Here is a 15,006-nt window from a genome sequence, read left to right as displayed (position 1 = left end):
CTCAATAAAAGATAAAACATAATACGATGATTCTGAATGGGGAAAAGGCACAAATGGCTAATGCATATTTTAGCACATTTAGGATATATTCCTTCAATTGTAATCCTAACCCTCTAAAATAATCCTAATCCTCAAAGATATCCCTAGTCCTAACCCTCAAAGATAACCCTAACCTTCAAAGATAGTCCTAACTGTCAATAATAATCCTAACCGTAACCCTCAAACATAACCCTAACTCTAATCCTCAAAGATAACCCTAACCCTCAAAAATTACCTTAATTCTGAAAGATAACCCTGACCCTCAAAAGTAACCCTAACCCCCAGACAACCCTCGAAGATAACCCTGACCCCAAAGACAACCCTCAAAGATAACCCTGACCCTCAAAGATAATCCTAACCCTAACCCTCAAAGATAACCATGACTCTCAAAGATAATCCTAATCCTCAAAGATAGCCCTAACCCTCAAAAATAATTCTAATCCTAATCCTCAAAGATAACCCTAACTCTGTCTTGATTGCACTTTCATATAGTTAACTAGGATATCGATGCTCAGCCTGTGGGACTGACTGGCCTAACTAATACCCGCAGTCACACTAGAGGCTGAATGAGCCCGAATACCATCCAACTGTAAATTCGACCCATATTTGGGAAGTGTCGAGGTGCAGTTCGAAATGATTTGACATGATGGCCATGTCGAATCCTGGACGCCTGTCCCTGAACGCACCATGAGTGCTGTTGGATTATATTTCTTCAACCTGCAATCAGACCTCACTCGTACGGCATTTGTCATATTCTCACTGCATTGTGACGGCCGTCTGGGTGATCCTGATGTGTCCTACCTACATTTGTACTGCCTTCCGAGGTTTGTGCGCACGATACGTGCACAGATCATTCAGTGTGGGTTGAAGTGCAGGCACAGTATTGGTACGGCCGTCTGCTGCGGTTCTTATTCCCTCCTAAATTTTGGTTTATTTGACATTCTGCCTGATTCGTGCTCATTCTTGCTAAGTGTGACGGGCCTTAACTAACTAACTAACTAAGACTAAGTACCTTCTGTTTATTACTGACAGACTTAAATTAACTCCAGAATCGATGCAGCCATTTGGAAACATTCATGTGTTCATTCAGGGAGGTGGTGGTGTAATGGTTTGCATGGTGGACTGGGATTCCTGCGATCCTGGTTCGCCTCCCGACCGCAGCCAAACTCCCAACTGGCACCTTGAACAGACACGCTGGGGGGCAACGAGAAATCGCTTTTGTTGGATACCCACGTTAAATAATTAATGAACCACTTCTTCTTCTTAACTTGGTGATTAACTTGGTAAAGTGGTGATTTAGGTTAAAAAAAATAAAATAAAATAAGCAAATAAAACACAAATTTGCCACAAAAATTTAATTTCAGCAAATTTCAGCAAGTTAGAAAACATTTAAACAGTAAGAATATCAAATTCCAAACTTTTTATGTTTAGAAATTCTTTATCTACTATAAAATTCATATAAAGTTCTTCAAACAAAAGTTCACATTTATTTAAAAAAATTATTGGAAAAAAGTTTTAAAAGTAAATACTGGTTGATTTTAGATTTCAAGCATTTTTTCGATTACACTATGTAACACAATTTTTGTTCCTGGCTTCTAAGTGTTATAGTTCAACTGCTTATGTCTAAAGTCTATGGAAAAATGACTACTTTCAGCACAAACTTTGATTTTTTTTTTTTTTTTTTTTTATGTTCTAGAAAGTTCTAAAAGTTTCTTGAAATTTCTAGATAATTCTGGAAACTTCGAGAAAATTCTGGACAGTTCTAGCAGTTAAAGAATATTCTAGAAGACTACTCAGTAGTAGTGAAGGCGAATCGAGAATATTCTTGAAAACAGACAAATTTCAAAATATCATTGTCTTGATCACAGAAGCAAAGTTTCTGCGGAATAACAGCTATTTTCTATTTATTTAAGGCATAACAGGTTAGGAAAACACACTTGTACCCAGGAACAAAACAAAAATAACAATTTGTTATAGTGTTATTTGCTGAATTTAGTCTGAAAAAAAAAAAATCATATTTACATTTTAAATGTTTGTTATAAAATGGGATCCTCATGAAGGCAGTTTTCAAAACTTTAGAACTGCAAGAAACACTTTAAAACTTATTTTGTTCTCATAATTTACATGCCTAATATTTTCAGTCAAGGGAAGACAAATGTTTAAGGTGCCCTCAGGTGGTTCGCCTGTAGAACTGCAGCAGACAGTTTGAAACTGGTTTAAGTTGTTCGATCTGGATCAACCAATGACGTGGCTCCGTGAAGGTTTCAGGGATCTTTGAAGTACGGTGTCGCCTTGAAGTACTCGTCCGGACTGACGGTCTTCAGCCCACCAAAGTAATCCAGAACCCAGACCTGAAGACAAACAGTGACATCATGCTGAAGCCCTCTGATTGGCTGGAATCTCAAACATCTGACTTTACTGCTCCACAGTACTCGGAATACTACATGTACCGCAGTACATGTATTAGGAAGATTCATTATAGTAGCAGCAGCAGCAGTCGTTGTCGTACTACAAATATAAGACAATCTTATCAGTGACGGTCTTCGCGCGCCGTACGTTCTGTCGTAACTCCTCCGCTGTGGGCTCCCATGTTCACAAAAGTATCTGATCGTGTTTTTTTCCACGGCTGCTTCCAGGTGTAGTATGTAACCGGTCGTGTTTTTCCTCCCGGAGTTTTCCAGGCTTCAGAGAGCACCTGTCTGTCGACTGGAGCTTCCAGGCTCTGGACTTTATTAATGGTGATTTATTTCCCTGTTAAAGCTTAATTTACAGTCTTTATTTCCTCTGCGAGTTTCTCCGGTTTAGATATAACTGCTCGTGTGTTTCTTTGTGGGCTTTTGAATTGTAATTAAGTTATCAATCGCGTTCTTTTGCTGTGTGAGTTCCAGCTCTAAAGATTTTTTTTTTTTTTTAAAAAGCAGCTGGCTTGTAATACCTCACAGTGCTGCAACATGTTTTGTGTGCTTAAAATAGGAGGGGGGAGTCGAGGGTCCTGGTTGGGGATGAAGGGGTTTAGCCAAGCTAATGCTTCCCAGAACCATTTTACTGAAAAAAAAAAGTCTGAAGGACCTAAATGGTGACGAGCTTCACTCAATGTCAGCGACATGAAACATTATTTACACTCTATTTACACTACAGCGTAGATGATGATGATGACAGAGACCACCGAGTGTTAAAACATTTCTGCAGACATTGAAAGATCTGAGCCTCCTGAAGAAGTACAGTCAGCTCTGACCTTTCTTACGCACAGCATCTGTGTTTACAATCCAGTCCAATTTGCTGTCTATGTGGACACCCAGGTACGTGTAGTAGTCCACAATGACCACTTCAGTTCCATTAATGGTAACTGGGTTTGGACGGGTCTTTCATCTTCTGAATTCCACCACCAGCTCCTTCGTCTTAGATACGCTGAGCTGCATGTGGTTGAGTCCACACCACTCCACACACCTGCCCACCACACTGCTGTACTCAGCCTCCTGGTCACTGCCGATGCAGCCAACAATGGCAGATTTGTCAGAAAACTGTGACCAGAACTTGATGTGTGAGGTGTAGAGTGTGAACAGGAAGGGAGACAGGACCATCTCCTGTGGTGCCCCATGCTGCTCCTGATGGTATCAGATGTAATGTCCTGAAGCCTCACATACTATGGGCAGCCTGTGAGGTATTTGGTAATCCAGACAACCAGTGGAGCCTCCACCTCCATGCCCCGTATTTCATCGCTAAGCAGGTCAGGCCAGATGATGCTGAACACACTGGACATGAGGTTTTCACTGCTCAGGAACAACCATCTAGCTCAGGCTCAAGCTGAAGATGTGCTGGAAAATCCCACACAGCTGGACAGCACATCCCTTCAGCACTCTGGGGCTGAGGCCCTCAGGACCCACAGTGACTAAATTCTCTTCTTACATCCTCTGCAGTGACGGGGAGGATGAGGGCGTGGTGGAGGGAAGGGGGTGGTGTTGAGTGCACGGGGGGCAGAGTCCAAGTTATCAAACCTGTAGGTCTCCTTCCATCGTCTGGTCCACCATCTTACCGTGACCACTGATGCCAGCAGCTCCATGTCCTGTTTACACACACGCTCCCTCACCGTAACGTGTCCTGGATTGCACCACTTGTTCATGCAGACAGCAACCCCCCACCTTTTTTTTTGTCCGCGCAGCTCTGGTCCGCTTGCACCAGCTGGAACCCGGGTAAACGCACCACAGAGCCCGGTATGTTGTCATGCAGCCACGGCTCCATGAAGCACAAGACTGAGCCCTCATGAAATACACCGTCACTCCTCACGAGCGACGTTAATGTGTTCATTTTGTTCGCCAGTGATCTTACGTTCCCCATCACAGTGGAAGGACAATACGGCCGATGTCTCCTCTTCCTTTGCCTCCGTCTCCTCCCGGCTCTACAGTCACAGTATTTCCTCTGCAGCTCTTTCAGGATCTCGTCTTTTGCCCTTCAGGCTGCTGCGTCGGAGCTCTATCAGCTGATCCCTCGTGTAAACAAAAATATGTTTCTATTGCAAAAATATAACTCTGCAGAGTAGTATTGTTGTTTGTTATTATTTATTGTTTTACTATTGTTATGATTATTTGTCATGTTCTAATATAGCATCATATGACTATGACTGCTGGGATAGGCTCCAGCCCCCCGCGACCCTTAATTGGACTAAGCGGTAGAAGATGAATGAAGAATGAAGAATATTCTGAAACTGATTAGACAGATGTCTGTGTGAGCAGATCAGGTGAACTGGAGCTGCTGATTTTGTGTTAAAAGGGTGCAGATATGATAAGCTGTTGCTTCTTTCTGCTCCTTTTCATTTATGATGAATGCTGCTGTTGCATTTGCCTTTCAAATGAATGAAATAAGTAAAAGAGCCCCGGCACGGCCGGGACTCGGCACAGGAAAAGTACTTCAAATAGAAATGATAAATAACGAGTGAGGCAGCAGGTATTCAGGGGCACATACATTATTAAAAACTAAAAGAAAGCAGAGGAAGAAATAAAAATAAATAGATGATAAACAATGATTAAAACACACGATGAGGAGCAACTCTGGCAGGCAGCTGCCCGTAGCAGCGCCATCTTAAAAAAAAAAAAAAAAAAAGAGAACCAACACAACATTTTGGCCTCAGCTGTATCTAAATTCTGGGTCTTTTAGTGAAGTTTAGGGCTAGTGGCCGGTGATCACATTAGTATTTCTTCTGTTTTTCTTGTTGTTTAATGGTGACAAATTATACTCAATTTCTTGTCTTTATGCAACCTGATTCTGCTTTTGTTTTTTTCGCTCCCTCCTGTCTTGTGCACTGGCAACATTTCCTGTACATTCATTTTTGTTAATTGTGTCTGCATCATGGCCCAAGCAGATGGTCGCCCCTCTGAGTCTGGTCTGCTTGAGGTTTCTTCCTCAAATCATCAGAGGGAGTTTTTTTCTTACCACTGTCACCTGTCTTCTTGCTCTTGCTCTGGGGGTTGGTAAGGTTAGACAATACTTGTGTGAGGCGCCTTGAGGCAACTTTGTTGTGATTTGGTGGTATATAAATGAAATAAATTAAAATTGAAATAAAATAGACAAACACAGTGGTGTTCAGTCTGAGGCTTTGCCTTCTTTAAATTAGTAATAGTAGCAGTAACAGAAGCAGTAGTACCGCAGTATTTGTACCTCTGTGATGTTGAACTTGGCGAAGAACCAGTCATGGTCTTTGGGCCAGTCCTTCATTTGTGGGTGTCGACTGAACAGAGCGTTCTTTGCAAACTCTGCCTCCGTCCCATTGACCTGACCAACAACGGGGGGGGGGGGTCATCAGCTTAAGTCATCAGTCAGCAAGTCCCAAGTCAGCTTGCAAACAACTCATAGTCATTATGACTTCAGACTTGACTTCTTCCCACCTCTGTGTGTGTGTGTGTGTGTGTGTGTGTGTGTACCTGCATGACAGATCCTGACAGGATGATGTGAGCACAGAGTGGACTCTGGGGGTCCAAACCCTGGTCCTGACAAAACTGGGTCTGTGCCAGAGACATGGACAGAGACGCTGCTGGGTTCACCTGAGAGACAGACAGACAGAGAATATAAATTTGGTTGTAAGGTCATGTGTGAAACTGATGTGGGGCCAAATGTTCTTCAATCTGCAGACTGTTACCATGTTTACACAACTTTAGGACACACACACACACACACACACACACACACACACACACACAATAAACAAAGTTCTATTTAATCTAACACACACTCGCTGGTGATGTCAGTCACATGCCACATATTTTTGTTAATTTTTTTAGGGGCCACACTAAAATACGAAATGGGGATTGATAATCACGAAAAGGAGCTGAGGGAACCAGACTAATTATTTGCTCAGTACATGCAGTAGGGGCAGGTGCGCCATCTGGCGTTCGAGAGATGAAACTTCAGCCAATGTGTCATTCTGCTCCATTTCCTATTTGACCCCATTTCTTTATCAGTCCCCATTTCATCCCATTTCGCTAAAAAATAATAAAAGTACTTCATCGAATCATATTTGGAGTCAGTCTGCTCCATTTCGCTTCGTTTAACCCACGTTTCGTTATTATCAGTTCCCATTGCACTTAAAAATAATTAAGAGAATCATATTTGGAGTCAGTCTGCTCCATTTCGTTACTTTTTACCCCCATTTCGTATTTTAGTATAGCCGATTTATTAATAAACTTCAAATGTTGTTTTGTCATGTGACTGTAAAAGTGCTGAATCACTGCGAAGAAAGAAAAAACAAATATCTGCTGCGTCACGCTGCGTGCTGGAACTCTACTTAGTACATTTGAATCACAGTTAGCTTAAGTACGACAGTATTTTAAACTCCGCAGCACCAACTTTAGAAGACATTAAAGCCTACAAACAGTATTAAAATTATGTTTTGTTTTTTATTATTATTATTATTGTGCGTCTCCTCCCTCCCGCAGTTCGGACTTCCGGTACCGGTACCTGCAGGTCCCGCACGGACACGTCCAGAGAGGTCAGGAACATGTAGGGCACCCCGGAGGCGGAGCCAGGCGGCCCGTCACTCACGGAGAACACGTTGGCGATTGGTCGACCCGCCACAGATTCGCGGGTCGAGATGGTCGCCATGGACGCCCAGTCACACGCGTGCGCCACGAAGCGCGCGACCCGGGCCACCTGGTCGTGAGGAGGGATCCGGATCCGGATCCGGGATCCGGAAGAGGCGCAGAGCAGGAGCAGCAGACACGCGAACCGAGGAGCAGCGTTCATGTTCGGGTTCAGGCTGTGAGGAGAGTCGGTGACAAACAACCGGAGCGCCGCGTGAGGCGTGTCAAAATAAAAGCTGGAGGAGACGTCATCGTGTCGCAGCCACGGAAGTTGAAAATAAAAGTTTCCAAATAAGGAGTTTCCAAACTGATTTCCTGCTACTTTTCAAAATATAAATGTTAAATATAAATCTCACAGAAGAAAATATATTTAACAGTTAAAGATAGGATTTTCACAATAAAATGCCATTAAAGTCACTACAGTAAATTAAATGGAGAACTTCACTAACATCAAATAACTCATTTTGTTCATTTTAATCTTTATTTATAAAATGTGTAAATGTAGCAAAAGAGGTCTGATGATTTTATCACAACAATTCAATTCATTTCAATTTATGAAGCACCAACTCATGACAGCGTCACCCCAAGCCGCTTCACACAAAACAATTTAAAATGAATTACAAAACAAAAAATTAAAAAGCACAAGAAATATTTTTAAAAAGCACAATAAAGGAGTGAAAATAAAAATAATTAAAAAGGATGCTAACACAATATGCTAACCATAGGACTGAGAAAACGCGTCTTAAGTCTAGTCTTGAATGTCTGCACAGAATCTACTGTCTTATCAACGCTGCCCCTGTCCGTAAGACAGGGGCACGATAAGAGAAAGCTCTTTGACCCACAGACTTTTCTTCACCCTCAGAACACAAAGTAGTCCTGCATCCTGTGAGCGCAAAGCCCGGGCCGGTACGTAGGGTTTAATTAAATCAGCTAGGTAGGTCGGGTCCATGAACAATTTTATAGGATAATAACAGAACCTTAAAATCTAATCTCACAGAGACAGGTAGCCAATGAAGAGATGACAGAACAGGTGTAATGTGGTCAAACCCTCCGCTGCGTGTCAAAAGTCTGGCAGCAGCATTTTGAACCAATTGAAGACCCCTAATGCTGGACTGTGGTAACCCTGAAAGGACATTGCAATAATCCAATCTGGAAGAAACAAAAGCATGGCCATAGACAGGATGGGACAAATCTTCACTATATTTCACAGATGGAAGAAGGCACCTCTCGTAATATCTCTAATGTGGAGGCCAAAGGACAACATAGGATCAAAAATTAGCCCAAGGTTGCTCACCTTGTCTATATGTATGACACACGAACCCAGGCCACCGCCAGCTGGTAAAATTTATGCCGATATCTTGGTGGACCAAGAACCATCATTTCAGTCTTATCAGAGTCTAAAAGTAGGAAGTTACTAGACATCCAGCTTCTTTCTGATGCAAGGCAATCTTCTAAGGATTTTATGGAAATGAGATTACCAGCCGTTATCTGCGTGTACAATTGAGTATCATCAGCATAGTAATGAAATGCAATCCCAAAACACCGCAGTATATTTCATATCACTAAGGTCAGAGGTAGTGTTATTGTACAAAACACAGTGAGATTGACTGGACAGGTAAGACATCAACCACGCTCATTCAATCTTCTGGAACAATCAGTGGGTCTCGACCTCCATGACCTCTGACCCGGCACTCTTCACACACACAGTTTCTCCTGAACAGTGAAGCACCCCCTGCAGGCATCACTGCCGCACAGACACAGCAGGTCCAGTTCCTCCTGCGCGCTTGGTCGTATATCCGCAGAGTAGTTCCAGGTCAGCTCGGTACCGGCCTTCACCAACCTGCAACAACAAACAAAAATAAACAAACAGGGTTCATCGTCTTCGGCGGCGGTCGTTCTGCTGCTCACCTGCTGGTGAAGAAGGCTATGACGGGGAATCCAGGGTCATGGGTGTCGGTGAAGACATTCTGGACGAAAAGGTTCGGGTCGCAACTATGCTGAAAGGAGCACACACAGGCTCAAAGGTCAGCACCACTGTAGATTTACACATATTAAAATTTATTTACATAACAGTAAAGTTTCTTCAAAATGACAGGCATCCTGAAAAATTCAGTCCTCACAAAGAAAGTGAGAACTGTCCTTTAGAACTCAGATGGTACCAAAGAATTCTGGTTCATCAGGTACCATCACAGTACCAAGATGGCACCTGTGGTGGCTTACTGTCAGCCCTCTTTCTCTCGCTCGCCTTGTTTTTGTTGTGTGCAGTTATTTTTCTGCTTTGTGTGTCGTGCCGAGATGTCTCCGCTCTGGTTGTTTATAACCGCCACACTCTTTTGGTCATTAATGCTCTTTGTGAGCCGCTGCTGTTATCTGGGTCTGGACTGGGAAAGCCTCACCCTGATCTGCTGCCTGTGCTCACAGAGGTCCCGGTGCACCGCTCCGTTTCCCCTGTGCTCCTTGTCGGAGGAGGCGCCTCAGAAGACACGGAAGACGGAGCAGTGTGTCGATGAAATTTAAGGTTTACCTGGCAGCCTTCACTGGAGGCTTTAATCCTCGCCTCCTCTGGGATGGACATTATGTTCGTGCGTGGGAGCGCTCATTGCACACGTGGGGCTGTTGGATCCGTCCTGTTTTTCCTGGACCATTGTCATCAATGACCGGATTGACTCTGCCTAACCTGTACCTGTCCTCGCTGGAGCATCCTGCTGCTTCCTCTCACCAGGGGTGGAGATTCTACGGCGGTGCTGTCAGCTGTGGCCCACAGACGCTGCGTTTCACTTGAGCTCGTTCTGCTGCTGACACACGCTGCGTCACCAGGAACTAAGGAGCTAAATCTCCACATGGCTTCATAAAAAACTGTCAACCCCACTGAGATCCTTAGTTTGGGTCTCATTAACATCAGATCATTGTCTTCAAAGTCACTGCTGGTTAATGATTTAATTGTGGATCATCGTATAGACATGACTGGGTTATGTGAAACCTGGCTTAAATCCACAGTTGTTCTTCCTCTGAAAAAGGCTTGCCCACCAGCGTACACATTTTGTCACATTTCTCCTGATGTGAGGAAAGGCGGGGGTGTTGCTTTTATTTATAAATCCAGGTTTACCTTATTAACTGTTGGGGGTCATACAAATGGAAATCAGTCGTATTACTTTGTAACTGTATATAGGCCTCCTGGCCCATATTCTGAATTCTTAGATGAATTTGGTGTGTTCATCTCTAACTTATCAACTAGTGCAGATAACATTCTGATTATTGGTGACTTTAACATTCATATAAATAAGCCTTCTGATCCACTCTGCAAATCATTTATGGAAACTGTGGATGCATTACAATTTCAGCAATGCATTCGAGACTCAATGCACATTAGTGGAAATACCCTGGATCTGGTTCTCGCACATGGTATTGCTGTCACGAATATTGACATCATGCCTCTTACATCAGTGGTGTCTGATCACTCACTTATTAAGTTTACAGTTTCGCTGCCGTGTTTAGTGGAACAACAACCTTATATATCTTTACGGCGATGCATCAACTCCTCAACTATGACTGAACTCAAAGCCAGACTGCCTGATATCTTAGCTTCACGTTTGGAAAATGTCCAGTCAGTAGACAGACTTGTGGATAGTTTAAACTCAGTTCACAAAACTACACTCGACATGATTGCACCACCTGTGTTAAAACCGCGCTCCCCCAAAACACAGTCACCTTGGTTCAATGATTATCTGCATGACCTCAAGCATAAAGCAAGAGGTCTAGAACGGAAATGGCGTCGTTCAGAATTATAAGTATTTCATCTTGTGTGGCGTGATGGTATCTTAGACTATAAGCATGCATTATTGGCTACAAAGTGGACTTACTACTCTGATTTGATCAACAAAAACAAGCATAACTCAAAGTTCTTGTTCGACACGGTGGCAACACTTATTCATGGACAACCACCTGTAGTTCGCTCTCCTTTAACAGCACAAGATTTCCTGGATTACTTTGGGAAGAAAATAGAAGACATCAGGTTAAACATATCCCGGCATGCCTTAATCCAGCCACTACACCCTGCTATTGAGGTGGGCGCCACTACTGAGGTATTACCTAGATTTACAGAATTTGATAGTATCTCTCTAGACATGCTGAAGAAACTCGTAATGTCAACAAAAAGCATGTAGAAGAATTTTTAGGTCCATATTTGAACTGTGATGAACTATCAAGTGTCCTGATCCGAACTGTATGTCCTCTGGTTGAACTAGCAGGTGTTCAACCCAAAAAAAGGGCTCTATTAGTCATTTAGTCTGTCAGGGGCTTTCCAAGGCCTTTTAGGTGCTTTCCCGCAGGCCACGTGCGGGGGCCTCAGGCCAGCTGCACGTGTGGCTGAGGCCACGTGCGGAGGGGGCCTCAGGCCAGCTGCACCTGTGGCTGAAGGTCTTTTAAAAAAATCAGTTGTAAATCCTTCATGTTTTAATGGGAGCGTTTGTCACATTGAAATAATGGCCTAACACCTGCTTAGGGTTCACTAGAGGACGCTTCCAATAGAAAACCATGTCTTGGGAATGAAATAAATAAAAAAGTCGAAGGAGGAGCGATGCCCGCGGGTCTCCAATAAATAGACGAGCGCGGTTGTCATATTCAGTCTCTCTAGAGGACTCAATTTGTCTAAGCTTTGTGTCGAAGGCTTAAATAAACTTAAAAACTCTGTGCATTTTATCTTGCTTAAGGCTGAATTATTCTAAAGTGTTGTGTCCTCTTTCTAGCATATCACTTGCAATTAGTTTGTGTTATCTAAAAGACGACATCCTGAGAAGACCAAAAAGACGAGCCGCGACAGAACTTGGCGAGCCAGCTTCAGGAGGGTCCAGGGGCATTCCGGCAGCCTGGGGCAGTCCAGCTCATCCCTCCAGACCGTAAATAACAGTGATCACGACTAAAAGGTAAGCAGAAACCTTTTATAATTTCTGCACGATCTGGAGGAGTGAGTCGGGATTTCCGCCCAAGTTGACAGGTGATATTTTTTAATTGCCTCTTACCCAAAAGAACCTGGACTAAGAAAATTGATAAGAGACTAAAAAAAGATAAGATTGAAAATTATCAGGCCTTGTAGATAAAATGCTCAGAAGGTGTGTGTGTTCCCGGGAAAAAGAATGTCTATGTGAGTGAAAGTTCAGGAATGTTCATGAACTCTGGTGCGGAAAGAGTGCGTGGAGAACTAACCTGGATGCTTGGGGAATAATTGGCGTTGAAATTCGTTACTAACGTGCCGGCTGATAGCATGCGCTGTAGGGGTTAATTTAGGGGAGTATACTGACAAATAGATACAAGGTAATACAAGGTTATTTAAAGAGTTTAACAGAGACTGAAGTGAAATAAGTGAGAAAAAAGAGTTTAACAAGAGAATACGTGCAGAGAAAGCACAAGATAAGCGCCTGAGGGGGCGCAGTAGAAATACCGTACGTGATAAAGAGATTTAAAGAGAAAAGTGCAAAGAAGCACAGCTGACAGTAAGTAAAAGAGCTCAATAAAGGACGTCATTTTTTAAGAAAAGAGAAAAACTATAAAAAAATAATAAAATAAATAGAGAGTTAGTGCAGAATACATGAGAATTAATGAAGCAGAAAATAGTGCAGTAAGGCACCAAATACACGCTTGTGGGGCGTGGGAGAAGAATAAGTAATTAAGTACACAGTAATATGAGTTTTTTTTATAAGAAAAGAAAAAGAGAATATTTTCAGTGCAAAGGCACATTAAGCTCACGAGGAGCTCAGTAAGTGGAAAAAAAAAAAAAGGCAGAAGAAAGTGCAGAAAGGCACAGGATACGCACGCGAGGCGCGGTAAGGCGTAGAAATAAATGAAATATTGTATGCTCAGAAAGGAGCTTGTGAAAATAATATATTAAGCACAGGATACGCACGCGAGGCGCGGTAAGGCGTAGAAATAAATGAAATATTGTATGCTCAGAAAGGAGCTTGTGAAAATAATATATTAAGCACAGGATACGCACGCGAGGCGCGGTAAGGCGTAGAAGTAAATGAAATATTGTATGCTCAGAAAGGAGCTGGTGGAAAATAATATATTAAGCACAGGATACGCACGCGAGGCGCGGTAAGGCGTAGAAGTAAATGAAATATTGTACGCTCAAAGAGGGCTTGAAAAAAGTAATATATGAAGTTGCTGACAGTGCCGGAGAAGCTGTCTAACGTGAAGAAGAGATACATGCTTAAACAGAACACATTGGTGTTAAGTGAATAAAAAGGTTGTTTAAAGCCGCGGAGTGAAAAGTGGCAGAAGTCTAGATAGAGATATATAGAAAGTTGTTTTTAATAATTTTTGTGTATAAAACTTTTGAAGATTGGTGTGTGGGAGAGTGGAGAGTAATCTGTGTAAAGCTGTGAGAACTTGCAGGCTGGCTGACATACAAGATTAATGTGAAAGAGTACGAGGGGGAGGTATTTAGACCCAACAGGAGGACTTGGGAGGTGCATGACAGGCAGAGAGGAAAGTGTGAAACAGACAGTGAAGAAAAGACAGGAGAAGAGTGCTATGTAAATACAGAGAAGGTAGATATTATTTCAAAGAGAGAAAACTAATAAACAAACATAGCAGAAAAAGACGAGAAGCAGAAAGTTAAAAAAAAAAAAAAAAAAAAAATTTAATTAGAAGGGAAATAGAAAGTCGGGAGCAAAGACATTAGGAGGTGTTAGGGTTGTAAGAGGATTAAATAAATAAAGTTGGTTATAAATCAAAAGAGATAAAGCTTAGATTATAGTGAAAAAGCTGACAGACTGATCAATGCTTGGGACAGTCATTGATGGGAGACTTAAGTGATGATGAAATAATACTCCCAGAACATTACTTGACTGACGGAGACATCGAAACCCAGGGAATCAGGACACATTTTTGGCTGGAAAGGACCTATTTTGACAGGGTAGGAGCAGAACATTGGCAGGACGAACAAGAGATCAATCAGAAATTATGGCAGATTACTAAGGCAATCAATCTGAAGCAAAAGAAAGAACAATTCCCTCTAATTAATTGGGAGCTGCTGATAAGACGTCTGTGGCATCAGGGTTTAACCCCGTGGCTGGAGCTGCTTTGTGCTGATCCTAATAAAGAAATTAGCATACCATTAAATCATTTAATAACACTGCCAACCGATCCAGGTGAAGAACTGTTTCCTAGGTTGACTTTGACTGTGGTCCCAAGGAAGGTTCGGTGGGAAACAGGTAAATTTTCATATTTAGTTAAAGAAAAAGAAGACAGGCATAGCAGTTGGAAATTTAATCCTTTTAAGGGTTTAAAATACAAAACAGGTGTTACAGCCAGCAAGTTATTGGTCTGGATCAGGACAGCCCCTGAGGGACTACCAGAACACCATAGAAACACCTCACATAGCGTTTGTCAGGGTTACATGGGTAACTCTCAAGGTCAAGGTCGGGAAAGTACCCCGCTAGACTTAGTACTAAGAAAATATCCAGGAAAACGCACTAAGGCCAACCAATGTATGAGAAAGTGGCACAAAAGGTCACATGGGGGCAGGCAATGGCCTTTGGTGGGATCATTTGATCCGGTGATGTGTGAAGCAGTTGCGGTAGAAATACAGAAAAAAGAAATTAAAGATCAGCAGAAGAACGTAAAAAACAACAAAAAACGCACTGAAGAAAAAGAAGTTTTGGCCTTGTTCAAGCAGGAAGCACAGAGGCTACAGCAGAAAAGAGAAAAAATGACAGAGGAAAGATCCAAAGAGACTAAAGCCAGTGCACCGAGCTGGGAAGCAGAGCCACCCCCATATAAAAGTCATGATATGGGGAAGACAGCTGGACAATTTGTATTAGGAACTCGTGAAGAGGACCAAGGCATGGATGTGGAGGGCAAATTCACACTGACACTAAAAGCTCGAGAGCCACAAGGA

General features: G+C 42.6%; 2 protein-coding genes across 2 annotated transcripts in view; both read right to left on the bottom strand.

The window, feature by feature from the left end:
* Window positions 1–2,178: 2,178 nt before the first annotated feature.
* Window positions 2,179–7,352, bottom strand: creg1 (cellular repressor of E1A-stimulated genes 1). The gene is made up of 4 exons (XM_034179470.1): window positions 6,988–7,352; window positions 5,955–6,074; window positions 5,692–5,805; window positions 2,179–2,390 (listed from the first exon to the last, which is right to left on the bottom strand). The coding sequence occupies exons 1-4, from the start codon at window positions 7,270–7,272 to the stop codon at window positions 2,304–2,306; spliced, it is 606 nt and encodes a 201-aa protein (XP_034035361.1). The 5' UTR covers window positions 7,273–7,352; the 3' UTR covers window positions 2,179–2,303.
* Window positions 7,353–8,279: 927 nt separating this feature from the next.
* Window positions 8,280–15,006, bottom strand: part of setdb2 (SET domain bifurcated histone lysine methyltransferase 2) — a 59,089-nt gene continuing 52,362 nt past the window's right edge. The window contains 2 exon segments of the mRNA XM_034181260.1: window positions 8,280–8,949; window positions 9,018–9,106. Of these exon segments, the coding sequence (XP_034037151.1) occupies window positions 8,805–8,949; window positions 9,018–9,106 (234 nt within the window). The 3' untranslated portion in view covers window positions 8,280–8,804.

Source organism: Thalassophryne amazonica, chromosome 1 (genome assembly GCF_902500255.1).
Source record: "Thalassophryne amazonica chromosome 1, fThaAma1.1, whole genome shotgun sequence".
Lineage (NCBI taxonomy): Eukaryota > Metazoa > Chordata > Actinopteri > Batrachoidiformes > Batrachoididae > Thalassophryne > Thalassophryne amazonica.
The sequence above is the reverse complement of the archived record's forward strand: the minus strand, read 5'-3'. Positions and strand labels throughout refer to the sequence as shown.